Source organism: Enoplosus armatus, chromosome 13 (assembly GCF_043641665.1).
Source record: "Enoplosus armatus isolate fEnoArm2 chromosome 13, fEnoArm2.hap1, whole genome shotgun sequence".
Taxonomy (NCBI): Eukaryota; Metazoa; Chordata; class Actinopteri; order Centrarchiformes; family Enoplosidae; genus Enoplosus; species Enoplosus armatus.
Genome location: NC_092192.1, coordinates 18,572,565 through 18,592,916, shown reverse-complemented (window position 1 = coordinate 18,592,916; position 20,352 = coordinate 18,572,565). Strand labels below are relative to the sequence as shown.

At 40.2% G+C, this 20,352-nt stretch overlaps 1 protein-coding gene across 2 annotated transcripts; it reads left to right on the top strand.

Annotated features, from left to right (window-relative positions):
- Positions 1–14,895: 14,895 nt before the first annotated feature.
- On the top strand, positions 14,896–18,460 carry zfpl1 (zinc finger protein-like 1). Of its 2 annotated transcripts, none has more exons than XM_070917495.1 (8): positions 14,896–15,032; positions 16,211–16,318; positions 16,411–16,522; positions 16,659–16,852; positions 17,019–17,097; positions 17,192–17,383; positions 17,557–17,680; positions 17,813–18,460. In XM_070917495.1, exons 2-8 carry the CDS (start codon positions 16,217–16,219, stop codon positions 17,997–17,999), a joined length of 990 nt encoding a protein of 329 aa, XP_070773596.1. In that variant the 5' UTR covers positions 14,896–15,032; positions 16,211–16,216; the 3' UTR covers positions 18,000–18,460. The 2 variants fall into 2 exon arrangements, with proteins under 2 accessions (XP_070773596.1, XP_070773595.1); XM_070917494.1 differs by having other exon boundaries at positions 16,206–16,318.
- Positions 18,461–20,352: the final 1,892 nt, after the last annotated feature.

Genomic DNA, 20,352 nt, shown 5'->3' with positions numbered 1-20,352 from the left:
TGTACTGTACCAGATCCTGTTCACAGTGTTATTGGTAAACTGTATAGATGCACAATTTCCCTTCGCATGGACACTTCTGAAGCACCCCTCTGTGCCTTCTTCTTCTGGTCTCCCATTCCAAATTACCTGCTGTTCACTGCACTGAAAGTACTGTATGTGATTAACTGGAACTAAAACCATATGGGAACAGTTCACTGCAGGAAGCAGCAGCCAGTGCCCCAGGTGTAAATGCACAGCTGACTGTTTCTACACCATCTTAGTAATGGCCTGTGTATGTTTTCTTTTCTGCTCTTTCCCTGTGACATGTAAGCAAAGAATGTATACACTGTGGAAAGGTCAAACTTAGCATAGGTCCAGGTAGAGTTCCTCTTTCACACACAGGAGCCACAGCAGTCAGCTCAAAATGAATTAAGAAATGATGAGAAACTGACAGTTTTGGTACTCTTTTCCTGCTCACTGGTCATACACAGTATGTAGTCTTATCAATTCATTGTTCCAAATGCCTCAACTATATTGATGTGCCCTACCAGCTATCCAAGGAAAGGGCTTTGTAAAGCTGTGAATTGTTCTATTTCAAACGACCCAATAACCACGTGTCTTAAAGTAGGCTTGTTATTACCCTATTCAGTAGTTGGCAGGGTGAAGATCTTATCAGGGCTGGTCAGCCTTGGTTATACCTCTCGAGATCATTCACCTAAGATCAGCATTGTAGTGTTGCATCAGATGAGATACAACACAAGCGTGTAGATAATTTACTTAGATACCGACTGGGCTGTGTTTGAAAAATGCTTCGCTATTTTTGTCAGTGGTTTGTTTAGTAATCAAATCCTGCACAGCTCTCTTTATTTATTTATTTTGTTACTCATGTGATGGTTTTTGTCTCTGCTAAAATAGCTTTTTTTAATTTTCACCCATGTTTGTCATTACTGATGAAACCCAGCTTTGATGAAGACAGTGGATTTGTTTCATCCAAACAACAAAATACGGGAAGTGAAGAAAATATCCTGATGTGAATTCTTCTTTATAATATGTAATTTGAAAATTAGACCCCACCCAAAGACTAGCATGTCAGTCCACTGAGATGATAGAGATCAACCTCAATCCCTCTTTTCCCATGTATTGCCTGTGTGCTTAACCTGTGACTTCAGTTGGTAACTTTTGGTTACAAGATGTTTCCTCCACATTCTTAAAGGGATGATGACAGAGAATCCAGACTGGACAAAATACTATGTGGAGCCTCCTGTGTGAGGCAGACTCTTGTGAGTGAACCTCGAAATGAGGGCGAGAACTGTAAGTGAAGCTGAGGAGACTCAAACCGCAACACTGTTGACCTGCACTGTGGAGCAGCGGCCAAGCTGTGGGTGGGTGGAAGGACTGGTGGGGGGACTCCTCAGTGAGGTGAGTTCATTGATGTTTGTTTTAGCAGTGGTAAAAGGCCTCCACTCATTCCACCTCTTTTATTACTGAGCAGCACTAAAAATGTAAATGTATTAGCACTTAGCAGAGAGCAGGGATAGATGTAATGACAGGCGCGGGGAGATGGAGGGTAAAGAAACATCTCTAGGCACTGAGAAAGATGCAGAATTGATGGCTTTGGTGCAGTGGAGTTCACTCATGCATAAATCTGTTTGTCATACTCAGCTTCTCCCCTTGGGTTTAATATTGTCCATCAGTTGTTTACCACTGTGTTGCTTCCAAAGGGGAAACCAATTGTGCTTCCTTGACTGTTCTGTCCACTAGAGTCTTACACTGGTGTCAGACAATATGTCAGTGGAATGTATATTTTCTCGTGCACCCGAAATCACTGGCTTAAACAAATAACATCTTACTGGCCTGGCTAAGTCTGTTTTGGGGAATGTTGATATAGTGTAATTGCTATTTTACAGTGGATCTATTCAAGACACGTACTTCCTCATCATTTGTATAAATAAAACCATGGCCACAGCCACATGAATATTTTTTCTGGTGAAATTATAGAAAGTAATGGTGCCATAACTTTGCGTAAAAAAAAACTATGTGAACCTGAGATATATGTGGAATTTGCTTTATAAATTCATCTTCAGAGGGGATCAATAAAAAAGTTTTATAATCTTGTTATTACTGCAACCTGTCATTTCATCTCATGCCTGAGGAGACAGACGATCAAATTCCACCACAAGACGTGGGCTTTCATGCAAAAATTAGGCCTACATATTGTTTTCATTTGATGAAGGCCCTGAGTAGCACTGGGATAAAACAGTGCCAATGCAACCTGAGGCCAGACACTTGGAACCAGCTGAGATTTTAAAATAGAGCTTGAAAGAGTCAACAGGCAGCTGCCCTCTGTGACTTTGCGTAGATGTGCAGGCTGAACAAACCCAACTCCATATGAACAACTTCCTCAAAACACTTCAGATGAAATCAACCTCTACTCGGTTGACATTTCAGTTCAGTTGAAGGACAGCTGGATATCTTTCTCTTACCTCTGAATTTCATCTGCCTATGACAAAGCCACTTGCTAATGTTGTAAAGTTGTTTCATTTACGAGTACAAATCAGTTAATTAAAGACTGAATGATGCTGGCTTTTAAGAGTAACTCACAGTAACACCAGGCTGAAAAGCAGTGTTTCACTGCCCTCTCTGGCTGAAAGTCTCAAGTATGTGTTACCTCTGTCCACATCCAGCGTCCACATGTGCTCTGTTGCACCTGTAACCACACCCAGCAACCCAACCCAACTGCAGCAAGGTGAGAAGTTAAACCACTGGTCAGAAACAAAACAGGGTTTTGATGCTGTGTTAAGCTAGTCTTTAAGAGATGTGTTCGAAAAAATAGACTCACCCACTAATGTGTTGTGAAAGTGGTACTGGCACAATTTATTTTCTGCTATTGTGCATGACAAAAAGCGAAACATTTGTCAGTTACATTATTGTAAGCTGTAGACACAGAAGCAACGGCTCACATTTGCTTGTAAACAGTGAACACTGATTGAGTGAAAATTTAGAATCCATTGGCAGCCTTTGTGTACCCACAGTCGTGTTGTGTTTGGCTGAAAAGGCACAAGAGAACCACCAACTGTTAACCTGAGGTAGAAAATATTGAATCTCCAAAGGAAATCAGCCTCCTTTTCTTACTTCACCGCCATAGTCTTGTATTGTTTCATTTTCCTTCTTCACTGCAACTTGAATTTCTTCCCATCACACATTTGATTGCCACAGACCTGCAATGTGCTGCCAATTTTACTGTCTATGCCCATGGGAGTGTGGTAGGTCTGTGAGAGATTTAATAAGTATCACCACGGATCAACAATGTAACTGCTGTTGCAAAGCCTTGTGAACAGTTTGCAATGGCAGTTGAATTCCCCATGCAGAGCAACAGAAGTTGATTGGATTATCCCCTCCTCAACATGCTGGATCTGTGAGGCAACCCAACACAAGTTAATTAATTTCAAGGGTGATAGCAATAAATAAAGTTTATACATACCTCACAGACTCCGAATGACAAGCCAAGAGTGAACAAAACATCTGAAAGCACCTCGTCACATCTTTACTATTCCAGCTATTGGCTTCGACCAGTTATGGTTGAAGTAAATGAAAAAACACATGAATGCTTTCACAATCTGCAGGTATCAACTCCTATATGACCAGTTTGTCAACGGAGTTTACTCATCAAAGTCTGTTTGCAGGTAGGAGTACTACTTCATATGTGAAAAAGTTAAATAAAACCTTTTTCTGGAGCTGCGTGAAGTCTGATAAATGTCCTCAAGTGATGTCACTTGAGTCAACAAGTTTGAAAATGAAAAAAATCTGGGGGTATGGAGTGATGTATTAATTTACCAGACCTCAGTAGCCCGCTCCTAATCTCTACTCGAGAGCAGCGCCTCAAGGCTGTGTTGGCCGATTCTAGCATTACTCACCCAAGTCTCCAACCAAACTGTGGGCAATAGACGGTATTAGGGTGCATGGTGGGTAATGTAGGCGCAAGGGTAGTTATAGTTGTCTCATTAAAAGAGACCAATTTATTGATGAAGTGAAAAAAATTGAGAAAATTGCTTATGTAGAGCAACGTCACGCTTCAGAAATCAGTGGCATTACAGCCATCAGCGTGGAGAGTATTCAAACTGGGATTGCATCAAGAAAGATGGTTCAGAAAGATCCTTCTTTGCCCACTGAAGCTTTTGTCTAAAGGAAAGCCCTCTCTGGCCTCACGGTCACCAAGGAAGACTTCACTGCCAGCAGTACATATGTCTCTGATGGTCTCGGACAGCGCTCTCCCCCTCTCGAGCACCTTTTGTGCTCACAGAGATGAAAGAGTATCCTATTGTCATGGTCTGCTGGATCACAACTCAAATAACTGTGACCTGAAGGTTGAGCAGTAACCTATTTCTTGCCTCACTCCTGGACAATTTAACACCGTCCCCTGTAAATCTCATTGTGCAGCGAGATAAAAGGTGAGGGGAGTGAAATATGAGAAATACGATATTAGAAATGAGGCCAAAGGGTTGATATTGTAGAGAAAGAGATCATGTTGCCGATGGGAGTCGTTGAGGAGTCTCATAGCAGATGGTTTAATAATGTTTTTCCAAGATTTCAACAGTTAAGGATTGATAAGATGGCAGTCTGATCATCTTGGATAAGTGTAATTTAATACTGCATGGGTTTTGGAAGGAACGCCTTGTCTGAGCCCTTGAGGAGGAGACTGCAGTGACTACACTCACAGCATAATTGCTAAAAGTAGAGAGACACTGTATTGGTGGCTCTCTGCAGGGTAAGCAACATAGTCATCCCTAACTCAGTATGACGTTTTCCTTTTTGAGAAGACACAATAGCAATCCTGGACCTCAAAGAAGTCACTGCAACTCAATACCAAAGATCAGTTAAAGACCTTTCTCTTGTCGCTTCATCTGCAATCACAAAACCTAATCTAAGAACTCAGAAAACAGTCCAAGGTCTCAAAAATACCCTCTGTTGTATCCCTGGAGGTGATTGCACAAACAGATACATGAGAGATAGAAATACAAAGGTGAATAACATTCAGTACTCTCTGCATCAGAAGGAACCAGGATTGTGTTGCTGTGCAGAAGGAAAGACCAGTTTTGACTATGGCACTAGAAAGCCTGAAATGTTATTCTCTTAGACTGCCATTTCCCTCTTGACACTAACCATGCACCAACGGCCTTGGGAAGTGCAAACAAATAGTCAATTGCAGATTGGCAGCCGGACATAATCCCTGTCCCCGAGAGACGCAGCTGAGCTTGTTAGCTGGAGCTTACTTGTTTGACTGTGGCATGAAGTGGACTTCAATGCTATATACTGGAATTACAGTATATGCTCTCTTAAAAACAGTTCCGCTTACAGTTTTAAAGGTCTTACAGTCTGTATTTGTATTTATCTATGTTAGCCTGTGACTTTACCTTCTTTAAGTGATACCTCAACATTTATCTGCCAGGATTTCTTGCCTTCAGACATTTCATTTCTGCACAATGATCTTACAGTAACACTATATCAGCCCACTCCTCTTATTCTTAGAAATATGCTCAGCTTTAACCTGCAGATGTACCGCATTGTTTTCTTGATTTGATACTATTAAGCTTGCATTCTTTTAATTAGTTAATGTAGGAGAGACTTAATGCTTGTGTGTGGGTGTGAGAGATTTTCTCCAAGAGTGGATGGAAGCAGAGTATTACCCAAGACAAATTTGTTGCAGCACAAAACTACTGTAGGTAGCCGGACATCTGTATGAAGTGTGCTATTTATTCTGAAGTGGTAGTAATCACCGTGATGTGGCTCAAATTACTGAGGTGGTGCTCCAGACTGGAATAAAATTACATTTTGTAAACCAATTTAGCCTAGCTATTTTACAATTAGATCAAGGGGATATTACTGACGCAGTTGTTCTGGATGGGCTCAGACAGTAAATACATTCTACAGGAGTCACTTAATAAAACTAATACCCTTAAGAAAAAGCTTATGTGCATGCTGGCAGAATCTGTGCAACGTGGCCACTTGAAGTTCTTAGTATTTCTGTCTAAAACATCTGCTGTTACAATCGCAGGGACTGGACCAGCAGTTAGCAGGTGTGGACTGGTGGTGGTGATCTGTGTGTGTGTGTGTGTGTGTGTGTATGTATAAAAATATCTATAAAAATATAATAAAGAGCACAAATGAACCATGCTGCTGAATCTGTTTTTTTAATATTCTGCCAAGATTTCCAGGAAAGCTGTGCTAATCAGTGTTATCATCACATCTTCCCACTGCCAAACCGCCATGTGAGTTTTTATTTCAGTTTTTAGTCAGACAGCTTTTCAAACAGGATTATCTGTTTTTCTTCAAATTAAGAAAAAAAAAGGCTCGCCTACTTGAATGTTATCAGAAGACAGAATTATTTTGTCTTTCTTGTCTAATCATATTTCATATGTGTATTTTTGTAAATGACTGCCTCTGAATGATCACACTCGTCCTTTGTTGGACACTGAGGGGGAAAAATAAATATTTTGTAGAAAGGATGTCTCATCGCTGTTATTAAATATGAGCTTTGGGACAGAAGGAACACTTTGGTTCCTTCACGGGATGTTTTTTGTTTTTTTTCAAAACAACATCACGATTGTAAAAAGTGACTTGAAATTCAGCACTCAAAGGTGAGCACTGATGAAATTCAACACATACAAAAGCTAAACTAAGATGGTGAACATGGTAAACATTGTACCTGCTAAACATCAGCATGTTAGCATTGTCATTATGAGCATGTTAGTATACTGGTGTTAGCATTTAGAGCTCACACTGATGGAGCTACTAGCATGTCTGTAGACTTGTTTAGTCTTGTTCAATGGATATTTGATTCTGTGTATTATCATACAGTAATATATGCTCAAAATAGCAACCTGTAGTTTTCTAAGTATTGCTTCATGATCGTGTTCTTACGTTCTCTTAGGCTGCAGTGAATGCATTGTGCCATTTAGGATGTTTCCTGAAAAGAAACCATTGATTTCCACTGCTATAGTCTCCCCATGGCCTTCCCTCTGACAGACATTTACTCACAAGCCCAGCTGCTGACGTCATTCAAACTCTCTTAACCCCTCCACCACCACACTCACATGGAAGTACCCTCTCATCCTCCTGTCTTGTTACATTCATAATGTGCTATACACATTTATACATTTATACATATTTATACATACATATCAGACATATCAGATTGTCTCTAACCAGAGCAATTCAATCTCAACAATGGAAGGAGTGGCTGCTGAAAAATGTTGGCCGTAGGCGTTTGTTAGGCAGCAAAAAGAATAATAGCCTCATAAGATGAAGAGCAAGCTGTGTTGTTCTGTTTTTAAGCTTTTCACATCTGGTCCTGGAGGAAATAACATCTCTCATCACTGACACTGACACTGCTGGACATCCAAAAGAGGGCACCACTTTCTGCCATTTGTTTGAATTTGCAAATTTATAACAACAACTGGCCCACTTTGTGCAATCCAAATCTGGCGTGTCTCTTTCAACTGTTTCATTTTTTTTAAATCTCAGTGGGTAAACGGATGACAGGCCACGAGTCAGAAAAATAGTTATGACAAATTCACAGTGACCACTCGTCTTTATATCAAGAGTTATTTTCTCTCCACGACGGATCCAGTGGAGTGTTCACTTTTAATCATCTGAGGCTTCAGCGGTGCTCTGATGTTGTCAACAAAACCATTGTGATCAAACACCTCAAAAGTAGGTGGTACTGACACATCACTTTAATGGTTCATCTCCCTCCGCTCCGACTGAACATGTCCATTACACTGATCAAATCATTGTCACCAGCTGCACTAAAAACCACTGTATCCCTTTGGTTTTGGCTCCCACCCTTTTCTCTCTACACTTTCCATGAGGGAGCAGACGGTGTGGTGGACACACAGTATCTAAACAAATAAACAGGGTTTTAACATGACAGATCCTTTGGTGTTTACTGTACTTTGACATTGAACGGTCAAGTGCAATTTAAGCTCAGTTAAACAGGGCCTAACAGAGCCACTGGGTGAGGCGAGTCACAGATGGCTCACTAACTCTCAGACAGCTGCTGGACATTACATCAAACCAGACAGTTCACAGATCAGAGCCAGCAAAGCTGTGCATTCTTCCCCTGTTCCATGTAGGAAGGGGCACAACAGAGCTATCAGTGTAATAACCATGGATCGATAGGATCTACCACTGTTCTGATCGTCACTGTGGTGAGGGATCTGCTAAACTTGACTCAAACTGTTTGTGTAAACTGCTCTTTTTGCTGCCTTAGTTAATGATTTCAGAAGCAGAAACAACCAGGATCTGATTTTATCAAGCACACAGGTTTCCAGAGAGCGAGTCGGCACGCATCTTGAACAACAGCCATGTCTGTCTTATTCTGTCTCAGTGAAAATGTTGACTGTCTCAACACAAAGTAAGGATAGCTAAACAAAACAACAAAACAAAAGATTTGGAGGCCAGTTTGCCAGGAGGTCAGTGCTCAGCAGTGAGATACAGAGGTGCTAAATGTGACTCGTCTGGCTTAATTAACGCTAACACAGCAGCAAATAGAAACCTAGTGTTCTTGCTGGTGAACTTCAGCACATCCTGTGTGCTTTCCAGACATAAACATGTGAAACACTGAAAATCAAGCAGTCAATGGAAGCCTAAGTATCAGTTCCTGCAGTGTAACAACATGAATCAAACAATACTTCAGGAGACTTCATGTTGTCATGATTGTCACAAAGACTGATTGCCGATAGACTGATGAAGATGGCACTGTTTCTTCAACTATTTTTTTCTTTGTAGCCATGCTATAAATGTCAGTCTGTCTATTAATATTAAATATTTGTACTGACATTCATGGTCCCCAGAGGAGGAATCCTACTGACTTTGGTGATCCCCCAACTTTTCCCCAAGTGCCACCATGTGGTTCACCTTTGTGGCTTTGAGTGAAATGTCTCAACGACTATCGGACGGATTGCCATGACATTGTTTGCGCACATTCATGAGATGGTGATCCCCTGACTTTTCATCCAGTGCCATCATCAGGTAAAACATTTATTTGTTTATGACCAAAAACCTGCAAAACGACTGAGATTCTCAGCAGCCTCAGCTGCTAGCGTGGCTTGTTATAATAACCTCAATGACCAGATGACAATGTCCAGTGATTCCCTGATGGTACCGTCCACCAGATCAAAGTGTCTCACCCAACTGCTCTTATTGTGTTTTATTTGGGTTCTATTCAGTTAGCAGCCGATCACAGTTGGGGGAGGACACCCTAATCAAGGTTTCTAACACTTCTTTGTCCATCATGAGATCTTCAGTGGAGCTTTATCTCACTGAGGATCTCACATTGGGGAGTGTCGATTTAATTTACTGTCTCATAAAGTGTGGGGCCCTCTGAGACTTAAACGGTGATTGCAGGCCATCCAGAGAACCAATAACAGCTGAGTGCTGGGATGGGGCGGGTACCTTCCTCCTCTGCACACATTCACTACCAGAGCACTTGATCCTTGCATGCATGCTCTCTGTCTTCTTGGGTGAAGCGCCAATATAAACACCAGGCGCTGCTTCGTCTGCTATTGTGGTGTCCCTGGTCTTGATGTCACAGAAAGGACAAGGGCAAAATGTCTCTATTTTTACCTGCAGAGCTGCATCTTCACTTTCAGTCTGTCATTTCAAGAAGTCTGGACAACGTTGGGTCGATCTGCTTGTTATGCTCCTTGGATTTGAATAAAGTCATGCTGGGGCTTCTTCCTGATTGGCTGAAGATTTTTTTTTCAGTCTTGAACGGCAGGAGGTACCAATAATAAGGCTGAGAGGGGCTGAATCCTAGGTGGAATATAAAATCTTTGTGGAATTCTCCGCTGGGAAAATGCACTGCTCAGAGCATACAGCAGGCATCTGTCAAAGAAATTATTCTTTAGAAAATGTGGGTGTCTTTTCTCTGTCAGCCTATCTGTCAGTGGGAGAGGGTGTCTGGCAGTCAGAGAAAAAGCACCTAACCACCAACCATTCATATTTAGTCTTTGTTATTAATTGTTTTGTGTGAAAATGCAGCTCTGTCTATTTGCTAAACCAAATGAATCACAAGGAAATACAAAATGCACAAACACACTTTACATGCACATTATATGCACGGCCTGAGGACGTCAAATGTCATTTGTGCGGCAGTGATGTTTTATGTTTTATCTCCCACTTCCCTCACAGAGCTCAGTGAGGAGGACTGTCTAAGTGCTCCAGACCTCTCAGTCTTTTATAGGATTACAGGCTCCAAAATTAAATAGAGGCATGTGCAAAGGTTGGAAGGCCAGGGAGGGGTCAGACAGGGCCGAGGTAATGTCACTGTGTTTGTGATCTTTATTGGGAGCGACACAGACAAAACCTCCCTCCCTCCAAACAAGCGCACGCACACACACACACACACACACACACACACACACACACACACACACACACATACACACACACACATACACACACACACACACACACACACACACACACACACGTGCATTTCCCTGTATTGATTAGTTTCGAAAAAAGGGTTGAGGTCAGCAGGCATATGTCTGAATTTCTTTCTCTCTGTCTCTCACACTCCATTTATCTCTGTCTGATTCAATACTCTCCTTGCCCCATCAGGGGGCCATGCTTCATCCATATATCTGCGACTCCCCTCCCCTGACCCGCTCCCACACTCCGTGGTTTCTTTTTGTCCGTCTCTTTGCCCTTCACTTGACACACATAAATCAATCAGTCAATCCAATTTCATTCAGAGCAAGGCCTGATGGATTTGCTCCTGAGCCACCGTCCTGATAAAGTAACAGTATCCACAGTGTAATTACATTCCAAATGAAATGATGTGGTTATGACCATGAATTTGATTTTGCTTCATTTTCAGTGATCACGCGCAAAAGTATCAACAAAACACATACAAACGAAGACAATCAGAAAGAAAAGCACTTCTTAGCTGAAGCTCACTGTGAAATGGGGCAAACACAGTAGTTTTCATCCTGGAGACTGGGACCCCCAGAGGGGCACTAGATTGTTTCAGGTACTCGAGATGATTATTGAACATGAATAAAAAGCATATTTCTACAATATAAATGTATTGTACATGTTATTGTTTTCAGATTTTTCCTCTCAGATAAATGCTGATTGTTGTGTTGTTCAAAACTCTTCACACAACAGGACTATGTGGACCAAACAATGAATGAATTTTTTCATTGCTTTGACTCTAAAATGCATTCATCTCATTCAAATGCGCAACAATATTCAAAAAATCAAATACAAAGATACTGAAAACTTTTCAATTTCATGTCCATGTATAAAAAGGGACATTTATTATTCATTTTTATTTGCTATATGCAGCATGTTCATGATTTGTTCTTGTTTCATATACGTATTCCACACACTGAAGATGTGCCATTGTGTTTTGTCATGGAAAGTCTGTTGAAAGACGCAAGACGTGATCTGTGCGATTTTAATGCTATCAACAATGAAATCTTCATTCATCATGGTAACTGGAGTGCAAAGCTGGTGTAGTCGGCAGTAACAAACGGTTTGGAAACAAGAATTGCTTATAAAATTAAAATTTAACACATTTAACAGAAACCTCAGTGTTGAACAAATCATATACCACGTTGTATGTTGTATTGATATGTTATGCCCAATTTAAGATCCAACCATTTCTAGCAACGAGAAATGAAACAGCATGCGGTGCATCTGTGTATAAGACGGATGTGCAGCAGGAGTAGAGTGAAAATCATCAGCTGATGTGCAAGACTTAATTAAGACGTAATTAAGGTTATATTTGTTAACATGACACGACATGATATGTAGACAATCCGGAAACTACTACAAAGCTTGACCTCGGGGGATTGAAGCTTCTCTCCCATGTAACAGACCTGGATCATCCAAGCACAAAATTAAACTGCAGGTTGTTGGTACCAGCCTGTGATTTTGAACACTGTTTAAAGTTCTTACTGTCTTCTTTTTCAGTACTGTAAATGCAACATGTTATGAAGGTATTTCACAGCAAAATGTCATAAGTCAAGTAAGCAACAGCCACTACAGACTATCTGGACTTTCAGCACCCCTCTGATTTAGCGGCCAATCCCTTTACAGTAACATCAGGGAACTGATTCATTATACTAGCCATGCCTGAATCTTAACGCTTTCCCTCACAGATAGAGCTGATAGCTGATCAATAGTTGCCAGACTAAATCAATCAACGAGGCCCCCCCACCCATGCCCAACCCAGCAACCTCTCCGGTCACTTCAGGCCCAGCTGCCTCAGCTCCAGGGCTGATTTGTCCTCCATTGCCTGTGTCATTTGTCTTTAGACTTCCCTTTCATCTGATAGCTCCAGTGCTTTTCAAATGCCCTTTCCACACGTCCTTCCCCCCTGTCAGTGATTTATATGTGTCCCTGGTCAGCACTGAGGACATGCTACAAGTTCATGCTCATTTGCACAAAGTCATTTTAGTCTCATATTTATGTTTTATCTTCACAGAAGAACAATTTGCCACTGAGGGTGAGATGATCCCACATGTATCCAAAGTTGTTTAAGTATGCTGTTTCAAGCATTGCCGATACACACAAATGTCTTGTAACAAGTGTGGATGAGACTGATTTGCTCCGACACTGATACAAGCTACTTAATTGTTAAATTTAACTATATTAAAAGAATTACAGCAAGTTGATTCATTTGTTAATGTCATTTTTTATCGCTGTAAGATTTGAGGGATTTTAACGTCACTCAATGCTGCATTAAACAACTTTTTATTTCATGCAGCATAATTAGATTCTGTGCTTTAGACCCTGTAAGATGTACAGAGCATCTCTGACTCCTTCCTTTGCACTTCTTGGACTGCAGCTGTTTTTTCTTTTTCTTTTTCATTTTCTCATTTTACCCTTATCGCTTCCCTCCACAGGCAATTCACATTTGCAGTGAACCGTGAAGGAAAAGATTTGTACCTTCATTCTCAAATACATGCATGGTCATTTACACACACAAGCATACATGCATACTGTAAAGACAAAAAAAGTCATTATTATGCATGAACAGGCAACATCATGCACATGTCAATGTCATTACCATGCATTTAAAAATCGTTTGTCACAGCAGAGCTATCCTGGCTGCCATGAGTCCTAACTTTTTAAATTACTGTTGATGTCTATCAGGGATGGCCAAGGTTTTTATGACAGTTGTTTCCTACATTTACATTCGCATACTTATCTCTTTACCTCAATTTGCATTTATGACATTTGGCAGACATTCAGCGCCAGACCGACTAAGAACGATGCTCATTAAGACAACACCGTCAGATCAAATGAAGACGCACATTTTCCTGTGTGCAAGAAAAACTACACTACCCCTCATCTGCTGTTATTCTTTCTTCTTTTACGACTTTTGATTAAGTCATTGCAGTCATTCACAAGCTTACGACCACAGGCCCCTACAATCATTGATCATCTCTTTAAAAGATTCACACGCACACACACAGAAGATCAATATGCTATATCTGCAATAACTACATTTTGGGGTCTGCTCTGCTGATGAAAGGTTGATATCTTTATCTGCACAGCCATTGCTGACTGGTGAATGATTGAACCCAGTATTCTGTGTACTTTTGGTGATAGCCAATACTTCATTGGCTATCAGTTTGTACACCATCTGCTGACTAAACACGCTAACTGCAATCTGACACAAACCTGCCAAGTACAAAAAGGCAAAAGCCCAGCAAAACAGGGAGCCTGTTTTTGCTGCTGTCTCGCATGGAAAAAATGTGAATGTGTGACACTGAACGAAAAACCAAAAAGCACGACAGTATTATCACTTTGATGCCTCTCCTCCACATTACTGCAGACATGTATTACTATATCTTCATGTATATAGCTTATAAATTTAAAGGTATTCTAGTTTTGAAAGCTACTTCTCTTTCATCTGTTCTTGTACTTCCTTTTGCGCCTGTGCGATCGGTTAAGTTAATTTGATAATTTTTTTCAAAATCTGCCATTAAAATAAGAGAAATTAAAATTATTAAATCCAGCTTTGCTGAAACTTCACAGCAATAAGAGCGCCAGGGGGGCAGATATACAAAGTAGCGTTATGGAGTCAAATTCAAAGAAAAGTCAACTGTCTAACTACTTTTAATATCAGTGTTGAATGGATGGATTAGAATTTAATTATAGTCTCTTAATTATATCTCTATGTTTACAGTTGTCAAATGTGCTAAAACTCTAGATGTAAAGTATGTGTTATGCAAAGTAATGAACATTTAAATGTGTGTAAATCACTAGAATCATGAAGTGAGAATCTGATACAAGAGAGATATGAGGTGTGGATAATTAGTATTAGGATAAAAAGCATTCCTTGTAAATAGGCCACATTTTAGTCATAAGTCTCTCTGTGGATATACAATAACAAATAGATTGAAGGTTGCGATTCTAAGAGAAACTGAAGCACCAAATATATGAGGTCACATATTATGTTAATTCATATAATTCACATGTCAGTGTATGTCTAGCACAGTTTGGATGGTATCAGGCACCTGTGCATGTAAAATAAAAAGAGCCTCCTCCAGTACAGTATGAAGTGGCATGCTTTTTCACTCTGATTTAGGATAAGAGAAGAAGAAGAAAATAAAATGGCGGCGTGAAGATGATAAACACACAGCAACTTGCCTACATTGTACATGTAGCTAAAGCTTGCACCATATGTCTAACGTAGTTTTTTTTTTATAGTTGTCACTTGTATACATATACTGCGAATAACCTAATTGAAAAGAATCACCGATTTAAAAAAGGAATCTAAAGGTGGATGCACTCCGGCTCAGTAGATGGCAGAATGCACCTGGTGGTTTGTTGCAAAAAGACACGAAGAAGACGCAGAAGCGGAAGAGACGTGGCACATAAACAGAGAGAGGAAGGAACCAGCTAGCAGTAGTCAAGTTTACAGATGACAGCTCCTGGAGCCGCCTTCCATGTGAATTTGACAAGGAAGCTTAAATGACAGTCGTACAACATTACCTGAAACGAACGGGACTTGACTAAAGTCTGTGTGACAGGTAACATGTAATTATTTATCATTTGCGTTGTAACTTCCCCAACTAGCTAGATTAGCTCGCTAACGTTACCTCAGCTGACAACTTCCAGCTAAGGTAGCAGCTAATGTTAGCTCAGATAAATGTTGGGACTAAGCTGCCAAAAGGTGATATCGCTGACAAAGCGTATTAGTTGATGTTGAAAATTACGTTGGAGCACAAAAACTGACGCATGACTTCCCAAAATGTGTACGATAACTTAGCGTTATGTCAAGTTCGCTAAAACAGTCAGTTACAGTTAAAGAAGTACAAATCACGTCTACAGACAAGATGAATAGCATCTAGTGCCGGGGGGCATTGATAACCACCTAATAAGTACATTACATGGCATGTTAACCCGACAGCCTGTCGATATTGATAATGTGGCGACGATTTGACTGTCAAAATTGCTGCTTATGCAACATTAACGTTGCATTTGAGCTATTAGCCTGGTTTGGGACTGTCCCACCCACTACTTGTGACTACTAACATGATAACATAGTAAAGTAATGCTGGAACAAAAAGCTGTATGATAAGCCTATTCGTTCAGGAAAAGACAACATATATACTATATCATGATGGCCAAAATCCCTGGAGATACTAAAATAGGAGTGGGCAATATGGCTAAAGTCCTCTATCACAGCATACATAATTTTGTGTTGCAGTATATCAATATGAGGTCACTTCTTGGGCAAAATCAGTCCAGAAATTTAATTGGATGAAATAGCCAGACAGGAATGGAATGCCTGTATTTAGCTATAGTTATAAGAAAAGTGAGAAAGCTCCCTACATTCAAAGTGGTCCAAGCAAAAATATGTAAACAGCCTGTCTGTGTGTCTGGGGTCATTTCAGGCTGTCAGAAAAAAGGGAAGCTAAAGTCCTGCCAATCATTGCCTCTATTGTGTTGCTCTGGTCTGTATTCAAGAGAACATCAGCCTCAGGATACATAGATTCAGTGCAAACCTTTTAATATCACTTGCTTTTGCTTGTAAATGTTAAGACACATTCTTCTTGCTTCTAGCTTCTGCTCATAGATGGTCTATAATTTACATAATGATGTGTAAATACAATTAAAGCAATTAAAATGCTTTAGTCTTAAGAATATTTGTTGTATAGTTCCACAACCATTCTGCATTTGTTTGTGTCTCCTTAACACAGCGCAGGTGGCTATGGGTCTTTGCAAGTGTCCAAAGAGAAAAGTGACCAATTTATTCTGCTTCGAGCATCGCGTAAACGTGTGTGAGCATTGCCTTGTCTCCAACCACAACAAGGTCAGTGGGTGAACAAGTATCACATGATTTATGTTTGTACGAAACTTGTAACATCACATTAAGATTCTGTATTTCCTCTTGCTGCCCTCCAGTGCATCGTGCAGTCGTATTTGCAATGGCTTCAGGACAGCGATTACAACCCCAACTGTACTCTTTGTAATAATCTACTGACTGCTCAAGACACTGTCCGACTGGTCTGCTACGGTAAGATTATCAAGTAATAAACTCATTGGGAATACATTTTTGTAACCAAATTACAAAAAACATATTTTTCCACTTCACCTTCAGTTGTATCCACCCCTGTTGCTGTGACATGAAACTTTTTTTTTCCCTCCCACAGATGTGTTTCACTGGTCCTGTCTTAATAACTTGGCGTCTCGACTGCCCCTCCACACGGCTCCAGCAGGATACCAGTGTCCCACCTGTCAGGGTTCAGTGTTTCCCCCTTCCAACCTGGCCAGCCCAATTGCTGATGTGCTGAAAGAACAGCTGTCATCTGTTAACTGGGCTAGAGCTGGTTTAGGGCTGCCGCTGGTAAGGGCCAAAATCCCTTGTTTGGTGATCTCACAACCATTAGACAGTAAAAAAACAAATCAAGTGGGGAAAAAAAAGCATATTCAGAACTGTGCATTTTCTGGTGGTATTTAAAAAGCAAATTGTACAGATATAATGTTAATAAAATGTCATCTTTGACTGACAGATTGAAGAGCCCATTGGGGTCCTTGAGGATACCACAGCTAATGATGTCACTGATTATACTGACTGGTCAACATTTGATGGTGATCCTTAATGTTTTCTATTCAGTAAATTACAACATGTGCATATTTATTAGGGAATAATCAAAGAATAATCAAACTCCCTGTCTTTCCACAGCACAAGAACAAAGTAACATTTACCCCAACCACTCTTATAACACCAGCCTCAGCCCACCACCGAGCTCTGTCTCTCCTCCAGCACAAGAAGACCTTGGAGGTCCTCGTAAAAATGGGGATCCAAATATGCAGGAGCACTCTGTCATCAACTTAACTACTGCCACTACCTGTGACACAATTACAATACACACAGGTAAAGCAATGGCAATCTACTCTCTCCGACTGCTTTTAAAGTACAGCTTTATCTTTCATTAGGTACCTTTTTCTAGCATTCAAAGCGATTCAGTTTTGTGTGCATACAGAACATTTAACAGTCTTTCCTTCTATGTTGAAAGATTAACCAAATCATTTTTTGTTATTCTCCAGCATCATCCCCAAGAAAGATCTACGACACAAGGGACATTGGCCACAGCTCTGTCACACAGATTGACTTTGATGATGACAAGTACCGTCGACGACCAGCGTTAAGTTGGTTTGCTCAAATTCTCAAGTTAGTATCATGATCAGTTGTGGGACTGGAGCTCTCTGTTTTTGCTTTGTCACTAGGAATAACTCGCTATACAAATGGCGCCGTGATCTGTGATTTAAAAAAAATTTTTTTTTACATGTTATATCTTTTCAGAAATCGCACAGGTGGAAAGCGGACATCTCTGTCCTGGAAACAGAGGGTCTTCATGCTTCTACTGGTCGGAGTTCTGGGGTTCTTTACGTTGATAATCATCATGGCTAAAGTTGGACGTGCCTCTGCTGGCTCAGACCCCAATTTAGATCCTCTTCTTAACCCCCACATCCGTGTGGGAAAAAACTGATAACAAGCATTGATTTCTTCTTTTCCTTCTGTGTTACACAATATAAGCCTGTGTATAACGAGCTGAAATGGGACTTTCCAATACTGAGTTAGCCCAACAGAGGGAGCTGTCTACCCAAGATGAATGGAAAAGAGAAAGAGACGCTGCACCTCTTTAGAATGGAGGCAATCTCTGGCTCCATTCATTTACATCAGGCCAGGGCCCCTCACAGACTGTAAAAAAATCTCACAACATTCAGGAGCTTTCCTGTGAACAAAGCAAAGCAACCCACAAACTCCAAAGGTGACCAAGGCCCGGTGCGTGTAGTCGAAGGATCCAGTAGTTGTTGCTTTGAAAAGCTAATGATGAAGAGGGCGTAGTATTTATATTTACGGTTCCAGCTAACATTTGTCAGTGAACTTTGTAAGTTGATTTTTTTTTTTAGTTCTGTAGAAACTAAATAAACACTGATGTTGACGGAACATCTTTTGCTGGCAGAAAAGTCATAATGTATATAATCGGCAACAAAACATTCAATACTGTCGACACGTTTCTAAACTGATTCCACTTGCTGGTTTGGTTTGAGTGGACTTGAGTGCATTTCTCCTTTTAGAGAAGATGTGGCCCTCAGAACTGGAATCAAATACACATAATTAATACATTACAACTATTTATGGGTGTCTGCATTACTTCTGAAATTGAGTGCATTGCTTTTAGATTTGCCATACATACTGTATGTACATTTTCCTGATGTTTTTTGACTGTCTATTAAATGGGGATACTACAGAATTTCAGTATTATGTTTTTTAAAGTCCATGAATTTGACCATTAACTACTGCTGTGCAAATCAAGATTTTGACTATTCTGAAATGCCAGTTGTGTTTTGCAGCTTCAATATATTTTTAAACATAAAAATAAATATTACTATTGCACATTTGAGTGAAGAAGCTCAGACAAAATGTTATTCCATGTTATCATGAAGCAGCTGCTGGCTGTAAATAAGGAAGACCCCACACAATAGATGCAGTGTTTAGGCTTTCTGCATACTACACTGTAAATTGTTGCACTCCTTTTCAAAGCAATCTTTGCACTAAAGTGACAACATTTATGAATAATTATTTTAAAAAACCCCAAAAGAGAACGGAAGGGGTGACAGCAACTAACCACTCATTTTCCATTACAGTATCTCACTGTGGCAAGACACTACATGTATGCCTGTCTTCATAATAAAAAACAGTTTACTTTCAAAAGTAATGCAGTTTGTACCTCATTTCAATAGGTGGCAGGTAAAAGTAAAGGCTTAACTCCGATGCATTAAGCTCAGACCACCTTTTAATAACTACAATGCTGTGCTGTAAATAGCAGCTCATATACAACCACAAGCTTTGCGAGTATACAGTGTGTGACTGGTAGCTGTGACACCAGTCACACATCATCACCACCACATAAGTTTCATAATGACTCTTGTTGTCAGGTTCTTGTTTGTTTGGTGAAAGGGCACTCTGGCCACTCTTGCAGTTCAAACTCAATCATGTATTTTTGTTAGTGTTCAAACTGCCAACATTGTCAAAAGATGCAGTAGCAAAAATCCAGAAAACAAAGGAGAAAATAATATAAAGGAAAATGTATCTTTTGTGCAGACAAGGAACTTCATTGAACATTTATTTTGTGCATAATATCACTGTCATGTCCCTGATATGAACAATTCTTGCACAAAGGGTGACGAATAGACTCTAAATAAAGAAATATATCTTATGTCCAATTATTTTTTGGAGGCAAAATTTAGATATTAGGTACTCCAACCTTATGCTGAACATTATGTACTTGTTACTTCGACTGAGAAAGAGCAGGTAGACCTGCCCCTTAGATAAACCCTGATGAATGGACTCACTGTGGTGCTCTGCCACAACACTAATTTACAAATATTTTGCACACTACTCCCCCTGGTGGTGCATCCGGCTCAGGATGTCCTGTGGAGGTCAGTGAGCTGATAGGACAGAGACCAGGGGCTTGCTTATATAAGATCATTCAGGCGTTGGGGCTTTGAAATAGGATTTTACTAATTATTCAATAATTCTTCATCTTATATAGTCACATTCATTATATTAGGAATATTATCCTGTTGCATATTACTCGACATACATTAGTTCTCCAGAAGAAACATCTTTCTTGTGAATGCATGAATGAGTTTTAGATTTTGTGTTTTTTATTCATAGTTCAAACTTTAGCCCATTCATTTTTCCCCCTCTTTTTCTTTGTGTTTTCTGCCCTCTTTTTGTAATATAGTGTTATGATTTGTGACACATGGACAACTAGCATTTAAAACCTATGAGGTCAACATTAATATCTTTATCTTACCTTAAACCAATTTCTA

Bases quoted from the DNA above. Each gene is read 5' to 3' on its own strand.
- zfpl1 (XM_070917495.1), top strand. From the start codon at position 16,217: ATGGGTCTTTGCAAGTGTCCAAAGAGAAAAGTGACCAATTTATTCTGC. The intron at 16,319-16,410 runs GTCAGTGGGTGA...GCTGCCCTCCAG, and splicing joins TTGTCTCCAACCACAACAAG to TGCATCGTGCAGTCGTATTT. The intron at 17,681-17,812 runs GTTAGTATCATG...ATATCTTTTCAG, and splicing joins TGGTTTGCTCAAATTCTCAA to AAATCGCACAGGTGGAAAGC.